The sequence below is a fragment of the Polypterus senegalus genome, chromosome 1 (assembly GCF_016835505.1).
Source record: "Polypterus senegalus isolate Bchr_013 chromosome 1, ASM1683550v1, whole genome shotgun sequence".
Lineage (NCBI taxonomy): Eukaryota > Metazoa > Chordata > Cladistia > Polypteriformes > Polypteridae > Polypterus > Polypterus senegalus.
Window position 1 is genome coordinate 331708712 of NC_053154.1, and position 25551 is coordinate 331734262.

General features: G+C 44.9%; 1 protein-coding gene across 1 annotated transcript in view; it reads right to left on the reverse strand.

The window, feature by feature from the left end:
* otog (otogelin) overlaps positions 1-25551 on the reverse strand; it is a 231377-nt gene that overhangs the window by 103671 nt on the left and 102155 nt on the right. The window contains exons 21-25 of the mRNA XM_039740451.1: positions 12418-12525; positions 10977-11115; positions 6448-6582; positions 2695-2841; positions 710-829 (exon numbers count right to left, since the gene is read on the reverse strand). Coding sequence (XP_039596385.1) covers positions 710-829; positions 2695-2841; positions 6448-6582; positions 10977-11115; positions 12418-12525 — 649 coding nt within the window. The remainder of the gene's footprint in view (positions 1-709; positions 830-2694; positions 2842-6447; positions 6583-10976; positions 11116-12417; positions 12526-25551) is intronic.

The following is a 25551-nucleotide window of genomic DNA, read 5'->3' on the forward strand; positions in this document are numbered from 1 at the left end:
TCCCATCCTCGTGACCTGGGAGTATTTCCGGGCTATAAATACGGCACCCCCTGGGCTGAAGAAAAATCCAATTCTCCATCTGACCTGGAAGTGCTAGCAAGTCACCTGAGTGGAAGAACAGAAGCACTTCCGGGTCAAGGACTATATAAAGGGCCGCTGGAGACCCAGCAAGCGAGCCGGAGTCGGGAGGAGTAAGACAGAGCATGCTGGGAGCTGGGAAGGAGAGGGTTATAGAGATCTGTTGTGGATTTACTTGTGTTTATTGGTGGCTGTGGTGCTGGAGGAGCACTATTTAAAGAAGAAAATATTAAATATCTTTTTAGTGCTTTTACCCCGTGTCTGTGTGTCTGTCTGTTGGGTTTGATGGGGTGACAGCGACCCCTAGTGTTCTTACAGTGGTCATCATGGGATCTCAGTCAGATCCAAAAATCTGCTGTAAATGACACAGGCATCAATCACTCTTTGTGCAAAGGGTAGACAAATAGGAGAGGGTGAAAGGCACTAGATAGATAGATAGATAGATAGATAGATAGATAGATAGATAGATAGATAGATAGATAGATAGATAGATAGATAGATAGATAGATAGATAGAGTGAAAGGCGCTATATAATAGATAGATAGATAGATAGATAGATAGATAGATAGATAGATAGATAGATAGATAGATAGATAGATAGACGCACGCGCTTTTCAAAGACATCGATTACCTCTGCAGTCGTCCAGCTGTTCCCAAACTCCTGTGGCGTTGCAGACTCCATGTTCTCTGGAGTGAGCATCTCGTTTGCTGTTTTCAGGTCAAAGTTACCGCACAGTCCAGTCAGCTTCCCCTTCAAACGTAAAACACACACACAGTTCAGCTTTGTAACAAGGGTCTGACTCTCAAGGCTGAGCCGCCTGGATTTTTATTATGAAATAAATGGAAAAAATACAATTAACAACAATTTAGGAAACTTCTAGAATAACACCTGCAGAAGACTTAAGGTCAGCTATCTATCGAATTATATAGTGCCTTTCACATTTGTCTATCTATGATATTGTGTCTTTCCTATCCATTCAACAATCTATTATATAGTGCATCTTTAACATCTATTTAGCTATCTATTTGTTAGTTATATAGTGCCTTTCATCCATCTATCTTTCTATTATAGAGTGCCTTTCACATCTATTTATTATATAGTGCCTCTCCTATCTATCTATCTATCTATTATAGAGTGTCTTGCACATGTGTCTGTCTGTCCCTCTGTTTCTCTATCTACATATTTGTTATATAGTGCCTTTCCTATCCATTCATCTTTTATATATTGCCTTTCACATCTATCTATCTACAGTATGTAGTTTTACAATCTTGGCAACTATACTAAAATTAATATCTATCTGTCTATCTATCTATTGATATGGGCTGAGAAAAGAATGCAGCTGGAGAAGAGCGAGTCCTCCTTTCAGGGAGCATCCATCTACCTTATGGTCTGTACCTTTGACCTCTGAGGTACTCCCACTCCAGAACCTGAAGGTCACCTCCACCTGTAGACCCCTCACATGCCCCGTCAGCGAGGAGCTCACTTCTGGTTCAGCTCTGTTAAGAACGCCATCTTTATGGAAAGAATGGGGTGGCCAAATGTGAAATGGCGCCCGACTCTGTCCGCAGGCACACAACTGCTGGCTGCACCAGTAAAACCCCACTGCCAGACTGGAGACCTGACTGGAGACGGGGGAACTCGCTAGCTGCGAATAGTTAACGGGTCAAAGAAATTAATGACAACACTCAGTTCATCTGCAAACTGGGATTGTCCCTAGAGGCCATGATGATGATGATGATGATGAAGAACATCTTCTCCCTAACACACCTGCCTGTTCCTGTGCTAGTGAGCTCAGTTCTAATCCCAGACTGATGTACAGGGCGGGTCTTCACCTCGGGGTTATCTGGCCTGACACACACGCACACACACACACACACACACACGCACACGCACACACACACACGCACACACACACACACGCACACACACACACAGAGCAGGTAACTCCACTACTTGGCTCACTTTACGAGAGGAGCATTTCTTGTTTATTCTGATTGTTCTTCGAGCTTTCCGAGTGTGAAGGTGGCAACATAACGGCGCCCGTTTGAACTCAGACTCTTCTACAGTTGAATTAGCTCAAAGTGAGTTCAGGACATAAAAAGGAGTAAAGACGGGAGATGCTGAGAAGCTCCTTCTCAGTGTGTCACCTACTGTGACACCAAATGACACGAGGACATTTAATGTGAACGTTCTCCCTGCCAGGTGTTGAGTACGCCAAGAATGCAGTAGCTACTAAAGTGCCCACCTTAATCTATCTGCAGTCTAAAAAGTTTTCTTTCATCCCCATTCATTATCAAGTCCTCTTCATCTGGTTCAGGGGGCTAAGTCGGGGCAGGTGCCAGGTAGTTATGGGGCAAACTCATCCAATAAGTGATGGCCAGTCTGCCCAAAACTGGAGAGCTGAGACACAGAAAGAAGTGCCAGAGCCTTCCAGAGAGTGCCAAGGCCAGGAGCTCAGGACGCTGGCACCACTAAATGGTAGGCTGCTGCCTCCTCCGCTGCCTGCGCGCCTTCACGTCTGCAGCCTCCATCCCCTCCTAGAAGAAGCTCCGCGGCCAATGGAGTCCAAAGACAAGTTGCGTGCAAACGCAGCGCCGATAAGAACGACGACTCACCTGCCAGCGAGGCCCGGCCTGGACGTGGATGGTGGTGTGGTGGTCCCACAGCACGGTGATGTCCTCCATCGGGGCGTGGACGATGGTGTAGAAGCCTGCTTGCCAGATGAACAGCTGCTGTCGCTTGTCAATCAGGCTGGCCGGGCTCTGATGAAAAGGAGAGCAAAAGCACAGTGAGGGGTCACGTTTTGGGGACATCGTCTTCTCGTTGTCTTTTATATTCACTTTTATTTCACCCTATTGACCCCCAAAACAACAAGGACAATGTGACACTCTGCTCTATGCTTGGCACAGTTACAGGACCTGACTTGGTGAATGTGACGCCATTTGGATCGAGCCCTGCTGACCTGACTTTGGTGAAAGTTCTAAGAGACATCAACACTTTCGACCACCGGTGACGATTTACATATCTGCTGCGATGCCAGCACACAAGATGGCAGCTGCAGCCTTAATTAGCCTTCAATGCCACCACTTCAATGAGCTGTGTGGACTGGCACTGGCACTGGCATGTGTTCACGTTGGCCTGCTAAGGTGTGCAGGACCACTGGGGGGCGACGTAGAGGATGGAGCCTCCTCTGTGCTACTCACACATAAAATGGAGTCTCGTGAAGGAGAAAAACATTCAATACAAATGAATGATTAACACGATAGAATACAAATCTGGAGTTGGCGAAGGGCTGCATTAGCGGGCATCTGCGGGACAAAAGGATGAAAAATAAAGATCTGAAGAGTAGATTTGGGTCTCTTAGGCTCTTTCCTTTAATAATAAAAATAGGATTAATGTTTGGTATGTGCAGGACATTTTCATGCCAGGTATAAGGCGTCATGCGTGTGGGCACAGGGCACAGGGGACAGCGTAAAGGCCTAGCAGATGGTAATTCCCTGCCAAGACAGCAGATGGCGCTGTGCCATCTTTTCCTCCCTCAGCAGAAAGGAAGAGTGACGGCTGACCAACTCTGACATTACTTCCAGGGTCCCTCAACCCGGACCCGCTTCTTCCTCCCAGAATGCCTGATGATGGGAAGAGCTGCCCTCTTCTGGGGGTCGTCAACCTAAACAGACAGAAGACTTTGGAGGACTCGTTTTGCATTTTTTGCACGCATTTTCTTTTCATTTCAATCTTTTCCTCTTTTGACGTTGCCTGTCCTCTCGTTACAACGCCTTGAGAGTGTCAGTCAGGAAGAACGTGAAAGTCACGTGCGGGTTCCACGAGTTCTTCAGCGGAAGGACATTTTCAGACCTGACTGAAGATGAGGGTACTTGCTGGCTGTGAATGGTTAACGTGGCTCTAAGAAACTGATGTCAACTCTCAATTCATCTGGAAACATGCGATTGTCCCTACAGGGCATGATGATGATGATGATGATGATGAAGATCTTCTGCCTAACAAACCTGTCCATTCCTTACATACGCAGCCTGTGCTAGTGAGGCCAGTTCTAATCCCTACTGTTCTATAAGGAGAGCCTTCACTTCGGGGACATTGGAGTTTGGGGCCAGGCTGTCTGGGGTGAGGCTTATGCTGGTTACATGTCTTATGGTTCAGCTCTGGCTCACGTTTATGACTGCTGGACCATTTGTTACCAGGACGCTGCAGTAAACATCTGTGCAGATATGATGCAGTAAACAATGAAAAATGTAAAGTAGATAATGAACTCGTCAAAAATGTCACATACTCATCTTGATTGCCGTCATTATCATCAAAATATTAATCTTCTGACAAATCTGGTTCTTTCAAAATATCAGCAGCTTTATGCCTTTTCTTGTGACGATGTGACTATAGGCTCTCCATTTAGAACTTGATTTTCTGCCAGCTGTTTCGTTTAAAGAAAAAGAAAATTCTGTGGCGACCCACTAGATGGCAGCACTGCAGTAGGTAACGGAGACGCGGCAGCGGAGCTCAATGGCAGGCTGGCTGTGTTTGTAGCGGCGGCGCACAGAGAAACGAGGACAGCCACACGTCACACCGTCACACTGTCACCGGCTCAAAGAGGTACAGCTTACCGTAACTCGAGCCTCGTGCTTTGCTGTTTTTGAAATCTTGTTTGCCTTTTTATGTTATTACGTTCTTGGTGTTCGTTGGTCTTTCTTGATTTACTGCATGTTATGTTACAGTTTCCATTGCTTACGTCTTCTGTTTTTCATTTATTAATTTGTAAATACAGTATTGTGCTTGTATGACTCGGCAGGTATTCCTTATGTTTTGTGGGTGGCGGGGACACCTTAATGGACCGCCCCTCAGTCTTTGTATTGTTAAGCTGGGAGCGGACCCTCCAGACCCTTCAGCTGCTCATTACTGTCCATCAAAGTCATCGCCGGTTTCCATGTTTGTGGATTCTGATTGTTGGATTATGTAACTCAACTTCTACGCTCTGGACTGACTTTTATTAAAATCCTTCTGCCTTATTCTTTCTTAAATTTGCCTCCAGATCAAGAAAGTATCTAGCGATCTATCTGGTAGATAGATAGATGTGAAAGGCGCTATATAACAGACAGATAGATAGATAGATAGATAGATAGATAGATAGATAGATAGATAGATAGATAGATAGATAGATAGATAGATAGATTGATGTGAAAGGCACTATATAACTGATAGATAGATAGATAGATAGATAGATAGATAGATAGATAGATAGATAGATAGATAGATAGATAGATAGATAGATAGATAGATAGAAAGGCACTATATAATAGATAGATAGATTGATAGATGTGAAAGGCGCTATCTATCTATCTATCTATCTATTATATAGTGCCTTTCACTCTATCTATTTATCTCTCTGTTATATAGCGCCTTTCACATCTATCTATCTATGTATTTATCTGTCTGTTATATACTGTAGCACCTTTCACATCTATCTATCTATCTATCCATCTGTCTGTTATATAGCGTCTTTCACATCTATTTTCTTTTGTGATTTATAACTTAAATATCTTTCTTATAAAGCTGATCGTTTTCCTGGTCCTCAAGTCAGACGTTTTACGTTTCTATCCTCTCCCTTGAAGGCCGTTTCTCATTTTGCTGCACTTTGTGACATGCGAGTTATTTTGAACTTTCAAAGCCAGTTTTCCATTTCGTTTTCTGTGGCCCTGATTAGGCCGATGCCTGCCTGTGGAGTTGGGTGGTCAAGCCTCCTGAGATGAAGTCCATTCTCTGCCCTGCACGGCTCCTCACACCGTTTTGCTGTCTCAGGTGCTCTCAGATCATAACAGGTTGGGTTTTCTGAGGTCGGCTCTCCTTGTTGTGCTTCGTGGTGGCAGGACATCCCCACAAGTCACTCCATGTTGGTGTTCAAAAGCTGTGAATGACACCAAGAACTGCAGATGTGGGTTTGGGTAAAAGCTCGACTGGCGTGGAGATGCCTTGGTCTGGCGTTGGTGAAAGAGGAGGAGAGAGTTTGGGGGGGTAAGGGGGAGACGCTTGAGACATTGGCATGGACTGAAGTCTCGTCAGGCCTGGTGGGGCAGTCAGGACTTGTTCTCTGTGTCTTACTCTCTCCATGTAATCATCCCTGATTTGCGTTGTGCTCCAAATTCTCATTCAGTGCTTTGGTTTTGTGTCTGCCTGTTAAACACACTGACTGATTCAGACCCTGACTTTGTTGTGTCCTTTTCAATCACACGACTGTCACCCTGACAGATCTCCACTCAACATGCAAATCTAACTGTGCTTCATTTTTAAAACCGGAATTCGAAGTGTGCAGCAGACCACTGGCCCCCCACCTGTAGGTATGAAGTCCCGCTGGTGCTTACCGGCTCTCCGCTCCCACTGTCAAAGACAACAAAGGATCTGCCGATGTTGATGGATAAGGACTTGCGGCAGATGACACCGCTGTCATAGCAATCCACGTTCTCTGCAGCGACACTCAGTGGCAACTCGTCACCACTCTGTAAAACAAGGAGACACGTCAGGAGGTGAGGGACAGGGACGGGGACAGGGACATCCGGAATGTCAACAAGCATCACACGGTCCGTCCTTACACGCCTCTCATTTACTTCAGTCGCCTCCCCGTCTAGCTGATGTTACACTCTCTGATGTCACTTAAAGCCTCATGGACGCGACTCTTAAAGAAGACTTCCTACGCTCGACATGTCAGCTCTTCCTCTTAATATTCATTAATTCACTTACTTATCGATCAAAAAATGGATTTTTAATGAGCTTCTGTAAAGAGCCACATCTCCTCCTGGGGACAAATAGTTGTTTATCTGTCTGTCTATCAATTATATAGCGCCTTTCACTCTCTGTCATCTTATCAGTTATATAACACCTTTCATCTATCTATCTGCCTATCTATCTATTAGTTATACAGCACTCTATCTATCTATTATATAGCGCCTTTCACTCTATCTATCTATTATATAGTGCCTTTTATATCTATCTATCTATCTATCTATCATATAGCGCCTTTCATATCTCTCTATCTATCTATCTATCTATTATATAGTGCATTTCATCTATCTATCTATCTATCTATCTATCTATTATATAGTGCCTTTCATATCTATCTATCTATCTATCTATCTATCATATAGCGCCTTTCATGTTTTTCTGCCTAACTATCACCTCTGCCTCTAACCACCTTTGATCTGACTTGGAGTTTACAGTTCATTTCTAAAGATTTATGTTTTCCACTAACGTCACATCCTCAGTAGTTTCCCCTCATTTGACTGAGTTGCTCCACATTGGGTGGGCTGACAAGTCTTTGATTTCCTCCGACTACTTTTAGGGGACACTGGGGGTAGCAATGGGGTGAAACTGTTCTCTGTCTAGAATTAGAACAATTAGAACAATTAGAACAATCTAGACGAGAACAGGCCATTCAGCCCAACAAAGCTCGCCAGTCCTATCCACTTGCTTCCTCCAAGAAAACATCAAGTCGAGTTTTGAAAGTCCCTAACGTCTTACTGTCTACCACACTACTTGGTAACTTATTCCAAGTGTCTATCGTTCTTTGTGTAAAGAAAAACTTCCTAATGTTTGTGCGAAATTTACCCTTAACAAGTTTCCAACTGTGTCCCCGTGTTCTTGATGAGCTCATTTTAAAATACAAGTCTCGATCCACTGTACTAATTCCCTTCATAATTTTAAACACTTCAATCATGTCACCTCTTAATCTTCTTTTGCTTAAACTGTAAAGGCCCAGCTCTTTTAATCTTTCCTCATAATTCAACCCCTGTAGACCTGGAATCAGCCTAGTCGCTCTTCTCTGGACCTTTTCTAGTGCTGCTATGTCCTTTTTGTAGCCTGGAGACCAAAACTGCACACAGTACTCCAGATGAGGCCTCACCAGTGCATTATAAAGGTTGAGCATAACCTCCTTGGACTTGTACTCCACAGATCGTGCTATATAACCTAACATTCTGTTAGCCTTCTTAATGGCTTCTGAACACTGTTTGGAAGTTGATAGCTTGGAGTCCACTATGACTCCTAAATCCTTCTCATAAGGTGTACTCTCGATTTTTCGACCGCCCATTGTGTATTCAAACCTAATATTTTTACTTCCTATGTGTAATACTTTACATTTACTGACATTAAATTTCATCTGCCACAAATCTGCCCAAGCCTGTATGCTATCCAAGTCCTTCTGTAATGATATAACGGATTCCAAATTATCTGCTAATCCACCTATCTTGGTATCATCTGCAAACTTAACCAGCTTGTTACTTATATTCCTATCTAAATCATTTATATATATTAAAAATAGCAGCGGCCCTAGCACTGACCCCTGTGGAACACCACTCTTAACATCAGCCAGTTCTGATGAGGTTCCTCGCACCATCACCCTCTGCTTCCTGTGTCTGAGCCAATTCTGCACCCATCTAAAAACATCACCCTGAATTCCCACTTCTTTTAACTTGATGCCCAACCTCTCATGTGGCACCTTATCAAATGCTTTCTGAAAGTCCAGATAAATAATATCATAAGCTCCACTTTGATCGTATCCTTTTGTTGCCTCCTCATAGAATTCCAACATGTTAGTAAAACACGACCTCCCCCTCTGAACCCATGCTGACTGTTCAGAATAACTCCTGTCCTTGTCATGTGTTGCTCAATCTTATCCTTAATAATTCCTTCCATTAATTTTCCTGTGATGCTTGTTAAGCTTACTGGCCTATAGTTGCTTGGATCTGCCCTGTCACCCTTTTTATATAATGGGATGATATTTGCCATTTTCCAGTCCTTTGGAATCTCTCCAGTGCACAGTGACTTCCTAAAAATGTGTCAAGGGTTTATATATGTACTCACTAGCCTCCTTAAGAACACGAGGATAAATATTATCTGGGCCTGGTGATTTGTTTGATTTCATCTTATTTAATCTGAGCAGCACTTCTCCCTCTACAATTTCCAAATCCCTCAGTACCTCCTTAGTAGTTGTGTTTACCTCTGGCAGGTTATCCACTTGCTCACTTGTAAACACCTCAGAAAAATGTAAGTTTAGGGCATCTGCTATTTCATTGTCTGTATCTTTTAATTCCCATTACTATTCCTGATGAACTTGACCTCCTCCTTAACTGTTCTTTTACTACTAAAATACTGAAAGAATCTCTTGGGGTCTTCTTTACCTTATCTGCTATATTCCTCTCCAACTGTCTTTTAGCCTCTCTGATATCCTTCTTAATGGTTGCCCTCATGTTCTCATACGCGGTTCTCTTTGCAGTCATTAGTCTTATATGCCTTATACAGCAGTTTTTTCCTTTGCAACTTCTTTTTTAAATCTTTATTAATCCATCGTGGAGATTTTTTAGTTTCCTATTACTTCCAAATTTAGGTATGTATCTGTCCTGCATTACATGTAAAACATTTTTAAACCTGTTCCACTGCTCCTCGACTGTCTCCACATTTAAAAGCTTATCCCAGTCTATCCTACTTAGACTTTGTCGCATCTGCTCAAAATTAGCCCTACTAAAGTTCAACTTAACAATTTTAGTCTTTGCATCTGTACTCTTACAAAATACTGAGAATTGTATTACATTATGGTCACTTGACCCTAGTGGTTCAATCACCTCTACACCCTCAATTCTATCCTGATTATTACAGAATACTAAATCCAGATAGGCTTCACCCCTTGTTGGTGCTTTAACATGCTGTGTTAAAAACAGTCGCCGATTACTTCTAAAAACTCCTGCTCTTGTGCTCCTCCATCTGTAAGGTTATCCCAGTTAATATTTGGATAATTAAAGTCCCCATGACTATAATATCCCCTGTAAACTTGCCTTTTTGATATTACTAAAAGATGTGTGTTGAAATTACTGTCTGAATTGGGTGGTCTATAACACACTCCTAAAATGAGACCTTTTTCCCTAATATTTTCCAGGCGAAGCCACATGTCCTCACTAAGATGGGGCTCATCATCCAACTGAAGATGACTTACATTTAATTCCTGTTTGGCATAAACAGCAACCCCACCTCCTTTTCTGTTCTGTCTATCCTTCCTAAAAAATGTGTATCCCTCTATGTTACACTCATCCCCATCTTTGTTATTTAGCCAGGTTTCCGTTATTGCTATAATATCATAATTGTGCTCTGCTACATACAACTCCAACTCACTTACCTTATTTTTGATACTTCTAGCATTAAGGCAAGCTATTTTTAATGTGTTAATCCTTCTATCTTTACGTGTTTGCTTAAAATTTACATTACTATGCATTTTTATTTCTACACCATTGTTTGTTCTTCCATGTATAGATCTAAATCTGGCCTGTCCTAAACTCCCTGCCCCCCCATTCCCTAGTTTAAACAATCCTCGACTAGCCTACACATACGCCTCCCCAATACATTGGTGCCCCTCCGGTTCAGATGTAACCCGGAGGGACAGCAGGCGGATGAAGCCTGGCATTCTCTTCCACCCCACTTGCAGAGTGAAAATGGCGCTCGACCAGCAGGACTTGTCGTTTGTGTTGACAGACGGACACTCCTGCAGTTCCAGCTCGGCTCCACATCTTCATTGACGTTTGCATGGCACATTAAACTGCAGTCTCTGTAGAAGTTCGACACACCGCGCAATACTTTAAAACAAATAGAAAAGAAAGCGAAAGAATGTAAACCCAAGTCAGGGTAGAAAGCTCTGACTAAAACAGAAGACTGAGTAGCTGAAAAACATTTAAAAGGCGCTATATAAATGAAATGCATTATTATTATCATTATTATTGTGAATGAATGTAAATTCATTTCCCTTTCCTGAGTTTTCTAAAGGAGCCTTTCTGGGACGGAGTCGTCACTCTCGTAAGACCAAAGCCCACAATCGCATGGCCGTCCCGCACAGGACTCGATGTCGCTTTACCTTCACCAGGTAGACCCTGCAGGCTCCAATGTAGTCAAACAGCAGGCCGTCGAAAGTCCGGAAGTGCCGATCTCCGTATGCCGTACACATTGACGGGCAGGGATGGAAGACGCATTGAAACGATCCGTGCTGGCAGACACTAGAAGGGGCATCAAGAATATTCTTTATTTAAAGGTTCACCCACCTCAGCCCACAGAGAAGCCCCCCGTCCCCCCGTCATGACTTAATGCACTGCTAAAGAAGGTCTTTGCTATCAAGGAGTGACTCTTATCTGTAAAGAAAGTTCGAAGCTGGTAGCCAAAAGTTAAAATATGAACTTGACGCCCCATTAAGCTGTCAGCCTTATCGCTGTTTGTTGGACGAGTGGAAAGCGCCGAGTTCTCCTTGACTGGATGCCGAGTGAAATTGAGTCTCACTTCATAAAACCTGCGGCCGAACACAGCGGCTGACCAGAGCAGCGACGTGGAGGGGCCATCTGCCTGCTATCGGTGGGCCTCAAACGGTGAGGTGTTTCAGGATTCTCAGAGTTCATAAGAGGCCACATCACAGGTGGCACCACTAAAGAAAGAGAAGGAGCAGCCCTCAGGTGCCCAATGTGTGCCCATTTTACTGAAGACTCCTTGAAGATGGCACCCCAGAGGTTTACGTCCAAAGTGAGACACCCACACCCCCCTCACTCAGTAAGTGGCCAAACTCATGCTACGGACACCCAGCTGGCAAAGACACTCTTGTCAAGTGGGCCGCTCCAGCATGGCTGGCATCCAGCACTGCCACAGACTCGCCTGGCCACCACTGGGCTCCTAAAGTTATGACACAGTTGGGATTCTCAAGCATCTTCTTGCCCCTACGGACCCCCAGTACCCCTGTAGATTTGTTGGTGAGTTCTAGAAGAAGCTCAAACTCTTTGATTCTTTGGGAATTGGGATATTATTTCAAAGAGAAAGGAAATAAAAATAAAAATCTAACAAAACATCATAAACAAAATAACAGGAGAGAAATCAAACAGTAAAGGCAATTGGAAAATGACGCGGAGAGAAGCTGGCACAGTACAACACACTCGCAAAGGCTTCTGGGTAGTCAGACCACACACAGCCCAGCTCTCTGCCATTAGTCTGAAAGGAGGAAGGACGCCTCATGGTGGGATTACACCAACATGCCATAGTGGTGGGAGTATTACAGTGCTTGGGTGATGGAGACCACCAGCACCTCCTGCTTTTACATCCACAGACCTGAGGAGGACACCAGAGATGTCGGTGCCCGGAGTCACAGCAGGCTTTACCTGGAGCTTCTGACTCCTCCAGTCCAGGACCAACCACTAGACAGGGCTCTCATTAGGACCCCCCACTGAGGGGGCACCCTGTACTGGCGTTGGACTTTGTTTCCCTTCCTGTATTTCATTTGTACTCCCATTAAATGATAAAGATGAAGAGTAGATCCTTACCAGCTGTGGCAGGCCGATGACACTCGCTCCCCGGGGTAGAACTCCTTTCCCTTCCACAGACAGGGGCATTCTGAGGGCTGAAAGCACTTGTCGCCATGTTTAAGAAATCTAGTGAACATGAATTAAAAAAAGAGAAACAAATTATTAAAAAGGTTCAATAAGCAGAGTCAGGAAACAGTGGGAGGAAGATGGCACACCTCTCAGCTGGGACCCCCAGGGTCGCCTCAGGGAACAGACAGGCAGGCCCACTCTGCCCGACTCACCAGCAGGTCATCAGGTGTCTACCCGTCCCGGGCGGTACACACAAGATAGATAGAATGAAAGGCACTATATGATAGATAGATAGATAGATAGATAGATAGATAGATAGATAGATAGATAGATAGATAGATAGATAGATAGATAGTGTGGTCCCCGGCCGGGGCTGGAGCCCGGCCGGGACGCCCAGGAGGATGTGAGGAGGGCTTGTGCCTCCTCCAGACCATGAGGGGCGTCCGTCCTGGTTCTGTTGGGAGCCACGGGTCGAGGGCATGGAAGCCCTACCCTGTAGGGGCCCGTGGTCTCCGCCAGGCGGAGCCCCAATGCCGATTTATACCGTACGGTCCTCGGCTGGGGCTGGAGCCCGGCCGGGACGCTTTGGAGGACCAGAGGAGGGCGAGTGCCTCCTCCAGACCAAGTGGGGGCGTCCATCCTGGTTATGCAGGGGGCCTCGGGTACAGGGCTTGGAAGCCCAGCCCTGTAGGGACCCGTGGCCACCGCCAGGCGCCCCAGTGCCTGTTTATTCCGGGAGCCCAGCACTTCCGCCACACCAGGAAGTGCTGGGGGGAAGACGACAGGGGACACCCGGACAGCTTCCGGGTGCGCAGCCGGCATTTCCGCCACACAGGGGTGTGTCCGCGGGAGATTGCCGGGGAGCAGCTGGAGCCCATCCGGGTTCCTATAAAAGGGGCCGCCTCCCTCCAGTCGTTGACAAGAGTCGGGTGGAAGAGAGGCAACGTCTGGAGGAGGAAGGAGGCGGTGGGAAGAAAAGAGAGAGAGAAAGAGAAAAGGAAAAGAAGAAAAGAGAAGGCATTGGATTGGCCTGGACTAAGGAGTTGGGGTTGGTGAGCGGATTTATAACAGAGAAGAAAAGATGAATAAAGATGTGTTTGTGGGTGACATTAACGTGTCTGCCTGTCTGTGTCCGGGGCGAGGTTCACAATAGATAGATAGATAGATAGAGTGAAAGGCACTATATAATGGATAGATAGATAGATAGATAGATAGATAGATAGATAGATAGATAGATAGATAGATAGATAGGCACTATATAATAGATAGAGGGAAAGGCACTATGTAATAGATAGATAGATAGATAGATAGATAGATAGATAGATAGATAGATAGATAGATAGATAGATAGATAGATAGATAGATAGATAGATAGATAGATAGATAGATAGAAAGGCACTATATAGTAGATAGAAAGCACAGTCCTTACTAAAGAGTCATTTCCACGTTCAGTGACCCTCTTAAATAAGACCATTATGTACTTCAATACGCCATGACACAGTAAATAGAGGAAGACCGTCACATGACAGATGGAATGACGAGACCCCCAATGACGTTCTGTCACTCATTGACTCAGCTGGGCTGAGTGGTTCCATTTTGGTTTGGAAATGTTTTAATTCTGGGGTGCGCTCAGAGTGTCTACTGAACCACGATGGGACCCAACGTTTCCTAACATCCAGCGGGCTGCTCACCTGGGATGTCCCTTCATTTCTCACCATCATCTGCCTCTTTTGGACCGGACTGGTTTTGGCCTGTTTTGTGAGTGTTTATTGTTTATTGTGTTTCTTTGTTAAACGTTTCTTTTTGCTGTTGTGTTTTAGGTGGGTTTCTGTGAATGTGACATTTGCTTCACTCTTTATTTATTATTATTTATTCCATCTATTCTTTTTCACTTTAGTTAAACTGTTGATTGTTGTCTTGGTTTGTGACGATGGGCAGAGTCGAGGCTGTGTGTCTTCCTGGCTTTCCCACTGCAGGGACCTTTTTATACCACAGGGTAATCCGGACCATTTGTAGCCCCTTTTAGTTTTTTAGCTCATATTCCACATTATGTATTTTTTATTCAACCAGAAATTATCGTGGGCCGGGCTCTGGTGATGAATTGTGCTGATTGGTTGACCATAATCTGCTAGTAGTTTGGATTTACAGATGAATGTCACACCACCTCAGTCTTCACAGTTGGTGTGTTATGTCAAAAGTGACAATCAGCGCAATCCCATTGGGACCATTTCAGGGCAATAAAGTGGCAGGTTGAAGGGGGAGAATCTCCCCTGTGAATTTTGTACCACACGTCACAATTCCCATTGTGTGGTAGACCAAGTTTATTATACTTTTGCCTTTTTCTATTAGTTTTTATTTCTATATTTTTTCTGACCTTAGTTGAGAATTCAGTTTAGTTTTAGTTTTCCTTCATTGTGTATTTTTAGTTGTAATGTTGTTTTTATTTCACAAAGACATTTCTCTTTTATTTTTTATATCTATTAGTTTCAGTTTTAGTAATTATGGCATGGAGCTCATACTGAGTTTAGTTTTGTGTCACAATCAGACACAACTGTACACTTAACAGATTTGGATAGGAGTTTAATGTTAGTGGACGCTGACTGCACTCCATGGTTTACCATTTGGTTTTGTTTTTGTCTGATAAATACAAACAGAAGCAAAACCAGATACTGAATATGAACAATTATTCCATCCATCCATTATCCAAGCTGCTATATCCTAACTACAGGGTCACGGGGGTCTGCTGGAGCCAATCACAGGGTGGAAGGCAGGTTACAAACCCCAGGCAGGGCACCAGCCCACCACAGGGCACACACACACACACACACACACACCAAGCACACACCAGGGACAACTTAGAATTGCCAATCCACCTAACCTGCATGTCTTTGGACTGTGGGAGGAAACCCACGCAGACACAGGGAGAACATAAAAACTCCACGCAGGGAGGATCCGGGAAGCTACCCACTGCGCCACCGTGCTGCACGTGAAAATTTTATGACTTTTTAAAATATTTTCTATGTCATTTGTGCTGAACAAATCTGTGCTGACTGTTGGCACTTTTTTCTTTTTTTTTTATTGCCCAGAATGGGCCAATTTGTAATGAAATTGAGGTGAATTTTAAGGTCTGAGGGTTTTTTACTCATACACCACATATCCCGCTCCAAGACAATGTGCTTATAATGAATGCCTTCAATATTACATTCACAAATCTCCCATCCTGGGCTTTGTTGTTTTCTGTTAATGTTGATTTATTTTATTTTCTTATTGTGTCTTTTATTTTTCTATTCTTTATTATGTAAAGCACTTTGAGCTACTGTTTGTATGAAAATGTGCTATAGAAATAAATGTTGTTGTGTTCTGTCCGCCATATTGATCTCTGATTAGATCTCAGGCGCAAACAATTTATAGACAGAATTTTGACACCTGCAGGCCTGAAAAGATCAAAAATCAGAAAACAGAATCGACTGTGAGGTGTGACCATGAAAATCACGGGGGCTTAGGCTTGAGTCAGTGTGCAGACCCCACCTGAGGGAAACAAAGAAACACAAGCATGTAGTGTGAAGGTGAGGGGCAGTGAGACTTGAATAGCCCACCATAAGAACATAAACACTTAATGAGCAGAGGAAGAGCAGGTAATAGGAGTGTAGAGGGGCACAAAACGACAGAGACAGCGTCTGAGATTAAGAACAATACACACATACGACAAGATCTAAACGTGTTTATACAGAGCAGGATCACAGGACACCTGGAGCCTACCCGGCAGGTCTGGATACAAGGCAGGAGAAATCCCTGATATGCAATATGTGTGATACGACTGATGTGAAGAACAAAGAGAATGAGATATTCAGCTGTCTGTTCGGAGAGAGAGAGAGAGAAACACTGAAATAATGGCGACAGATATTTTACAACCTAATTTTGTTACTGGATTATTTTCACCGTATCAGGTGTTTTGAGCTGTGAATATCAACTACAGAAATAAACTAATAAACATAAATAAATACAAAAACACATTAGTAGGTTTAGCTTTTCTTTACTTGGCAGACTCTCTTCGCCTGCCTACCTGTAGTTCAGTGGAGACGTCGCCAACTCAGGAGTTTCACAAGGTTTGTGTCGCTTTCTTGTGTTGCAACAATACGCTGATCTTGTGTGACGACCGTCAGTCTCTCGATCAGCGCCGCTTTATTTTCAAAACTCGGGAGTGCTCTCCCTTCGACCTTCTCATATACTGAGATATGGGGATGGAGATTTGAGGAGTAACCGCAAGACAAAGATTGAATTATGTACATTAAAGAACTATCAAATTACAAACCGGATTCCAAAAAAGTTGGGACACTAAACAAATTGTGAATAAAAACTGAATGCAATGATGTGGAGATGGCAAATGTGAATATTTTATTTGTAATAGAACGCAGATGACAGATCAAACGTTTAATCCGAGTAAATGTATCATTTTAAAGGAAAAATATGTTGATTCAAAATTTCACGGTGTCAACAAATCCCAAAAAAGTTGGGACAAGTAGCAATAAGAGGCTGGAAAAAGTAAATTTGAGCATAACGAAGAGCTGGAAGACCAATAAACACTAATTAGGTCAATTGGCAACATGATTGGGTATAAAAAGAGCTTCTCAGAGTGGCAGTGTCTCTCAGAAGCCAAGATGGGTAGAGGATCACCAATTCCCACAATGTTGCGCAGAAAGATAGCGGAGCAATATCAGAAAGGTGTTACCCAGCGAAAAATTGCAAAGACTTTGCATCATCAACTGTGCATAACATCATCCGAAGATTCAGAGAATCTGGAACAATCTCTGTCGCGTAAGGGTCAAGGCCGTAAAACCATACTGGATGCCCGTGATCTCCGGGCCCTTAAACGACACTGCACCACAAACAGGAATGCTACTGTAAAGGAAATCACAGAATGGGCTCAGGAATACTTCCAGAAACCATTGTCAGTGAACACAATCCACCGTGCCATCCGCCGTTGCCAGCTGAAACTCTACAGTGCAAAGAAGAAGCCATTTCTAAGCAAGATCCACAAGCTCAGGCGTTGTCACTGGGCCAGGGATCATTTAAAATGGAGTGTGGCAAAATGGAAGACTGTTCTGAGGTCAGACGAGTCACGATTCGAAGTTCTTTTGGAAATCTGGGACGCCATGTCATCCGGACCAAAGAGGACAAGGACAACCCAAGTTGTTATCAACGCTCAGTTCAGAAGCCTGCATCTCTGATGGTATGGGGTTGCATGAGTGCGTGTGGCATGGGCAGCTTGCATGTCTGGAAAGGCACCATCAATGCAGAAAAATATCTTCAGGTTCTAGAACAACATATGCTCCCATCCAGACGTCATCTCTGCATTTTTCAACAAGATAATGCCAGACCACATTCTGCATCAATCACAACATCATGGCTGCGTAGGAGAAGGATCCGGGTACTGAAATGGCCAGTCTGCAGTCCAGATCTTTCACCTATAGAGAACATCTGGCGCATCATAAAGAGGAAGGTGCGACAAAGAAGGCCCAAGACGACTGAACAGTTAGAGGCCTGTATTAGACAAGAATGGGAGAGCATTCCTATTTCTAAACTGGAGAAACTGGTCTCCTCGGTCCCCAGACGTCTGTTGAGTGTTGTAAGAAGAAGGGGAGATGCCACACAGTGGGGAAAATGGCCTTGTCCCAACTTTTTGGGGATTTGTTGACACCATGAAATTCTGAATCAACATATTTTTCCCTTAAAATTATACATTTTCTCAGTTTAAACTTTTGTTCCGTGATTTATGTTCTATTCTGAATAAAATATTAGAAGTTGGCGCCTCCACATCATTGCATTCAGTTTTTATTCACGATTTGTATAGTGTCCCAACTTTTTTGGAATCCGGTTTGTAATAATATATTGAACAATTATTATAAAAGTAAAGTTGAATAAATCAGACACTGCAGCTGCATGAGTAAAATAAAATCGAGTATGTGTTCAGGCAAAGTACCACTTCCGGTTGATGGATTTGGCCCAAAAGTGAATCCAGATCTACAATTCTGGTGTAACAACCACACGTCAAATTTCACCCTTCAATTTTCTTGCGTTTTTGAGTTACTGTGTTTACACACACAGACATAATTCCAAAACAGCTGTATTTTTGGACTCGGGGAGGTCTCATACGTCAAGATTTATGACAATCTCGAGGTTGGATTTCTTTCCTGATTACAATACTTTCTCGATACTGCTGAATTACTGTCCACAAAACACAGACGCCTGAGACACCTAAACTGAAATGTTTCTCACTCGATTTTTCTGTCCATACGGTGAAGGTTTAGCTGAGCAGCACATTCCGATTTCAGGTGTCTAAACTACATCTCGTGATACAACAAGCGCAAAGAAAGGCGGCCCAGTGACTCGCTTTCCATTCCACACGCTGTACACGCGGTCACACACGTGCGAATAGGAGGACGTTGTACCGACCAGGCAAAGGCCAGAGGATGGTGAGGTGCACTAAACCTTCTCCTGTTATCTCTGCAGACCAGACGCGGGAAAATCCTGTCTGACTCCAGTTCCGGCGCCCAGAAGAACATCACTTCCGGTTCCCTTACGTCACTTCCTGTCTGGTCCCCTTAAAGCCGCCATCTTTGCAAACCCTCGGCAGTTCTGTTTTGGACTCCGCACTGAGGACTGTGCTATTTAAAGCCATTTATAACATACGGGTGGCGGCCCCAAACCTTTTTAAGTGCGTCGAGTCTGGTCAGCTCGCTCAGTCTCCGCCAGTGCCGTGTGATCAGCTGCCCTCCGTCACCCGCCGTCAATCCGGACGGAGACACGCGGGCGGCTCGTGGTCGAGGACTTTCAGATTTAGTGTTAAAAGTTACAAGAGTTAAAGACTAACGGCAAGAACATTCATTCAAAAACAAAAAGTAAAATTACTTATAGTATGTTATTATTTTATTTCAGTTATTCTTTCCAGGTACTTTAATAGTTTCGTTGTTTTCGTTTTTTTATTTCGGTTTTGCTAATTATTTAGTTTCAGTTTCCGAACATGTTTTTTTAATACCGTATTTTTTCCCGAAAATTAGCATTAGAAAATCAGGTGCGCGTCATACACGAGGAAATGTAATTCTGTAATGTTAACTTCTTCTCGCTCGATCACGCTCTCTCCCGCTCTAAACGCTTCCTATACAATCACAACGCGCGTCGTACACGGGGCAAAACGATTTTCGTGATTTTCTTTGTAAAAACTAGTGTGCACGTCTTACACGAGGGCGCGTGGTACACGAGTAAATACGGTAATAGTTTCAGCTTTGATTTTCATTGACTATAATAACCTTGGTGGTGAGAAGGCGACACACAAAGGTGGCCAGGAGCCACAAGCGGCCCAGAACTCATCGGTCCCTACGGTAGGTAAACGGCCATTTTGAAGACAGCGAGAGTCCGAGCGCCTGGCAGAGGCTCCACTCTCAGGGTCATTGGCGGACCACCTCTCTGCCTACACGTTTTTTAAGCACGTTTTAGGTCGTTAGATTTTGTTGATGAGCTCAACGCCATCGAATAAACTAAACTGAAATCACATCCGAGTGAAATGAGGACAACGATTGACTGTTTCAGTTAAAGTTTAACACTCGGGGATACACGGCCCCCCACTTATTCAAGGCCCGACATCTTCATTTGTCTACCAATTGTTAGCCAGGGACGCAGCTAATCTTTTAAGGTGAGAGTCTTCGCTCTTTTGTTTTGTATCAAATCACTCAGTGTCAGCTTAAGAGAGCAAGTAGAAGAGCTCTGTGACCAGGCTGGGATCGTATCGGACCGTTTTTCAATTCTTGTCGATTTCCAGTGGCAGAGCCGTTGTTGTCGTACTGATCTGAACCTTTTAAGGAGACAAAAATGCAAATGCATACCAACCAACATGGCCGTCTTCATTCCAGTGCCATAATCGGCTTTAAAGACTGCTGGGTATTTGAGTCAGAAGCACAACATGGCAGCCACAAATTCGGCACAGGACAGGACACAGATTAACACAACCGCATGGCCAGTTCAAGGGGCCGTCATCAATAAAAAGGCACAATGAAGAAAGTGAGAAAGCAATGACTTCGCTGTAACGGAATGGCGCTGTGGCCCCAAATAGTGGAAAGGGGTGAACTGGCCTGTAAATACACTGAAACCTGACTCAGAAACGGGCCTCACCCCTGGCAACCCTAACCCCAAACTCAAAAGGCAGGCTTCAAAAGGCAGGCTTCACAAGGCCCGCTCAGGCCCCAAATGGGGCCGACGCAGAGATCCTCAAAGCTACACAAGCATGTCCTTCGAGGGAGCGAGGGAGCCATGAAACATCTAGCTTGAGAAGGTGGGACAACTGAGGAATCTTTATATAGTAGGAATTGTCACACAGATGAGCTTAGGGGGCAGCTAAAGGGCGTGAAAGAACGAAAGGTGGAGGATCGGAGCAGAGTATTAGCGCCCTATCTCTTCTTTCACCAGAGAAACAGAAGATCGATGATGAAGAAACACCTCAACTCCATGACAACGCGCCACTTCCAGCTCCCCGTGACGACTCCACTTCCGGGTCCCCCTGCCTAAAACGTCTCTCCCAGCCCCGTATTAATAACTTCACCTCCGGCTCACAATGAAGACATCATCTCCTTCCTTACTGGTCCACATCACTTCCTGCCAAGTCATTTCCGTTTATTCAATTTCATGTTTATTGTACATAAAAGAACCTGAAGAACTGCAGCAATTGTCAAATGTTTGTTCAGTCGTTTACCGCTACTCCTCTGCTCCAGCATTATACGGGGAATTCCCAAAACTCTTAATCTCCGTTTCTGTGCTTTGATTTCTTCACAAAATCTATTTAGAATAAGCAGAAGGAGAACCAAAGAATAAAACAGAAATAGCAGTGCCAAAAAATGACAACCCAATCCAAATTTAGCCTTTTTGCTAAAGTCGTTGAAGCTCATTGATTTTCTCTCATCGAGTGATGCTCAGTACCCCAGAATGACAAAACGAAAACAATTCTTATAAATATAAAAATAATAATTAACCCAAAATCTCACACCAATTTAAGTATTCGGAGCCTTTCCTTTGTCTCAGGGCCCCCCACTCTTTGAATCTCCATTGAGATGTCCCCATGCCTTGTCCGGAGTCCACTTGTGGTCAGCCACACACCCGTCTATTGAGGGGCCAGCAGGCGAGCAAAGGCCAAGCCACAAGGCTGAAGGAACTGCAGACACAGACCTGGGTGACATAGGTGACAGCAATAAAGGGGGCTTTGTCAAACTGAGGTGACCAATAACCGGAGTGTCACTCTGACTGAGCTCCTGTGTGGGGACAGGAGAAGGTTCCAGAAGTACAGCCACCAGTGCCCCGCTCCATCATTCTGGGCTTTACGACAGAACAGCCAGACGACTCACGAGAGCCCACTTGGAGTTTGCACAAAGCCACCTAAAGGACTTTTGGACTTTGAGATTCTCTGCTCTGATGGAACCCAAGAGTGGACTGTTCAGCCAGAACACTTGGTGTCACATCTGGAGGAGAGCAGACATGGCTTGTCACCTGCACATCATCATTCCAGCGGTGATGCGAGGTGGTGGGAGCATCAGGACAAGGATCACAACTGAAAGGGCCAAAGAGCATCGACATCCAAACCTGCTCAGAGCCCTGGGACCTCCGACTGGGCAAAGACAACACAGGAGTGGCTGAGGGACAACTTGGTGGACATGCTTGACTGGCCCACCAGAGCCTGGACTTGAAGCCCATCAAACATTTCAGCAGAGACCCACTGGTGGTCTCCACCCAACCTGGCAGAGAATCCCCCCAACTCCGGGTGCGTGCAGATCATCAACCCGTCAAACCCAAGGAGACCCCCGGCAGGAATGGCGAGCACAGGATCTGAAACACTCGACGTGTCAGTCTTTTAGTTTTGATAAATTTGCAGAAGCGTCTCAAATTCTGCTTTTTATTTTGCCATTAGAGCAGAAGGCTGCGGGACCCCAAAGCGTGACGAGAAACGTCACCTCCAGGAGACCCGTGCTGGGACGGTTCACAACGTACACTCGCCATTGTTTCCCGTTTTCATTTCGCGTTCAGGACATCAAATCCACAGCTGATTAGAATCTCGTGTTTCTCAGACGTGAACTGTTCCCACTCCCAGGTCCGCCGACAATAAAGCGGCACATTCCCAGGAGATCCGACGCGGCGGAGGCTCATTGGCGTAATGTTACACCCGCCGTGATAAAACCGTGCTAACAGCTTTCTTTCTTAGCAGGCCAAGACGGCAGATCACTTTCTGGGATCAAAGAGCCCATCGTGACTCATCTTTTCGCTGAAATGCTCGTCCGAGCCGTTTAATGAGCACTGGCTGGTCTGATCTGTTCGATTGCTTAAAGTAAATCCAGAGACGCTTAACCCCTTTTCAAACCTGTCACATCACGGCAGCCCGGTGAACGTTTTCTCACAGCGCCACTCGTACAGAAGTCGGTCCCCAAAGCCTATCAAAATCTTCATCGAGGGACACAGCAGCACAAACAGCTTTTCCTTAACTTTCAATCCCTTCATTTTCCAAGGCAGTCATAGATGGAAAAAATGGAGAAAAGGTGAGTGACAAAAGACCCCAGAAATAAACAAGCAGAGTCCCCAACAACGGCGCCTGGTTTGAATCGCTCTCAGCCGCGTCAAGGACTTACAGACAAACGCGCTTCGGCTGTGAGGATCAAACTACAGTGAGCTCACAAGGCATGCAGACCTCGAAGTGGATAACTTGGCCATCAAACTTGACTACACTTGATAATGACAAAGTGACCATGTGTGACCTGAAAGGTGTGCCAGTGCATTAAAAATCTCACCCTGAAGTCTCTCCCTCAGACCCTTTGCCGTGACACTCGGGTGCCACCTGTTTGCTTTGCTCCTCCTTGAGATGTTTCTAGAACTTGATTGGAGCCCAGCTGTGGACCACTGAATTGATTGGACGTCATTCAGAGTGGCACATGTGGACCCACGTATAGAAGGTCCCACAATTCACAATGGATTGTGGACAATCTTACAGACAGACCTCAGTATGTGCGTCTCGGGAACTGCAGGTCTGACGTTGTGGTCAGCAGCACAGGAGCACCGCAGGGGACTGGACTTTCTCTGGTCCTGTTCAGCCAACATACATCGGACTTCCAATACAACTCGGAGTCCTGCCACGTGCAAAAGTTCGCTGACGACACTGCTATGGTGGGCTGCATCACGAGTGGGCAGGAGGAGGAGTATAGGAACCTAATCAAGGACTTTGTTAAATGGTGCGACTCAAACCACCGACAACTGAACACCAACAAAACCAAGGAGCTGGTGGTGGATTTTAGGAGGCCCAGGCCCCTCATGGACCCCATGATCATCAGAGGTGACTGTGCGGAGGGTACAGACCTATAAATACCTGGGAGTGCAGCTGGATGACAAACTGGACTGGACTGCCAATACTGATGATCTGTGCAAGAGAGGACAGAGCCGACTATACTTCATTAGAAGACTGGCGTCCTTCAAGATCTGCAATAAGATGCTGCAGATGTTCTATCAGACGGTTGTGGTGAGCGCCCTCTTCTACGTGGTGGTGTGCTGGGGAGGCAGCATAAAGAAGAGGGACAAACTCGTGAGGAAGGCAGGCTCTATTGTTGGCACGGAGCTGGACAGTTTGACATCCATGGCAGAGCGACGGGCGCTGAGCAGAATCCTGTCAATCATGGAGAATCCACTGAACAGGATCATCTCCAGACAGAGGAGCAGCTTCAGGGACAGACTGCTGTCACCGTCCTGCTCACTGACAGACTGAGGAGACCCGAGGGGGGTAAACGTTAATATTATACAAAGTTATTGTCTGTTATACCTGCATTGTTATCACTCTGATATTTAATATTGTTCTTTATCAGTGTGCTGCTGCTGGAGTGTGGGAATTTATAAAATATCTATCTATCTATCTATTATATAGTGCCTTTCATCTATCTATCTATCTATCTATCCAACTATTATATAGTGCCTTTCACATCTATCTATTTATTATATAGTGCCTTTCATCTACTTAGCTATCTATCTATTATATAGTGCCTTTCATCTATCTATCTATCTATCTTCCATATAGCGCCTTTCACATCTATCTATCTATCTATCTATCTATCTCAATTTACACCGAATGTGTGCCACAAAGTCCATGGGACTGTCTGCAGACTTCATGGTGGTGGTGGTGGGGGGGTTTTCAGAGATCAGGACAAGAAGTGAAAAAACGCACGTTGGCCTCAAGAATCGTGAAATGGAAGACATTGGGATCCAGCAGGACTCTTCCTAGAGTTGGCCCAGCTGAGTAACTGGGCAAGGAGGACCTTGGCCAAAGGAGATTAATGACAAGGCCCCAGTGTGTCTGAGTGTTCTCGAGGGGCCCAGCCAAAGCCCCACGGAACATCGGTGGAGAGACCTGAAGGTGACAGTTTCTAGAAGCTTCCTACTCAACGTAATGGAGCTTTAGAGGATCTGCTAGGAAGGAATGAGATCAGTTGACCAAATCCAGGTGTGCCAAGGTTGAGGAGACTCAGAAAGTGCACTTGAAACTGGATTTGCTGCCATAAGGGTCTTCCACAAAGTACAGAATTAAGGGTCTGAATCCTCGTACCTGAAGGAGAGATTTCAGTTTGGGATTTTTATTACATCTGCACAGCTTTCTGAAAGCGTTATCACTTTGTCGCGGTGGGTTATCGGGTGCAGATCCTGTTCAGCTGATCCACTTCCAATGAAGTGTGCAGACAGTGAAGGGGTCTGAGGAAGAGGCACAGCAGGACAACAGGAGCTGTGAGTACAGTTAACTCAAGCAACAGACACCAGCTGAACAAAAGCGCCATTCATTGACACTTCTTCTTCTACTTTCGACTGCTCCCGTTAGGGGTCACCACAGCAGATCATCTGTCTCCATCTCTTCCTGATCTGTCACACCCGTCACACCTGCATGTCCTCTCTCACCACATCCATAAACCTTCTCTTAGACCTTATTTTCCTCTCATCTGGCAGCTCTATCCTTAGTACCCTTCTCCCAATATACCCCTCATCTCTCCAAACCAATGCCATCTCGCCTCTCTGTCACCG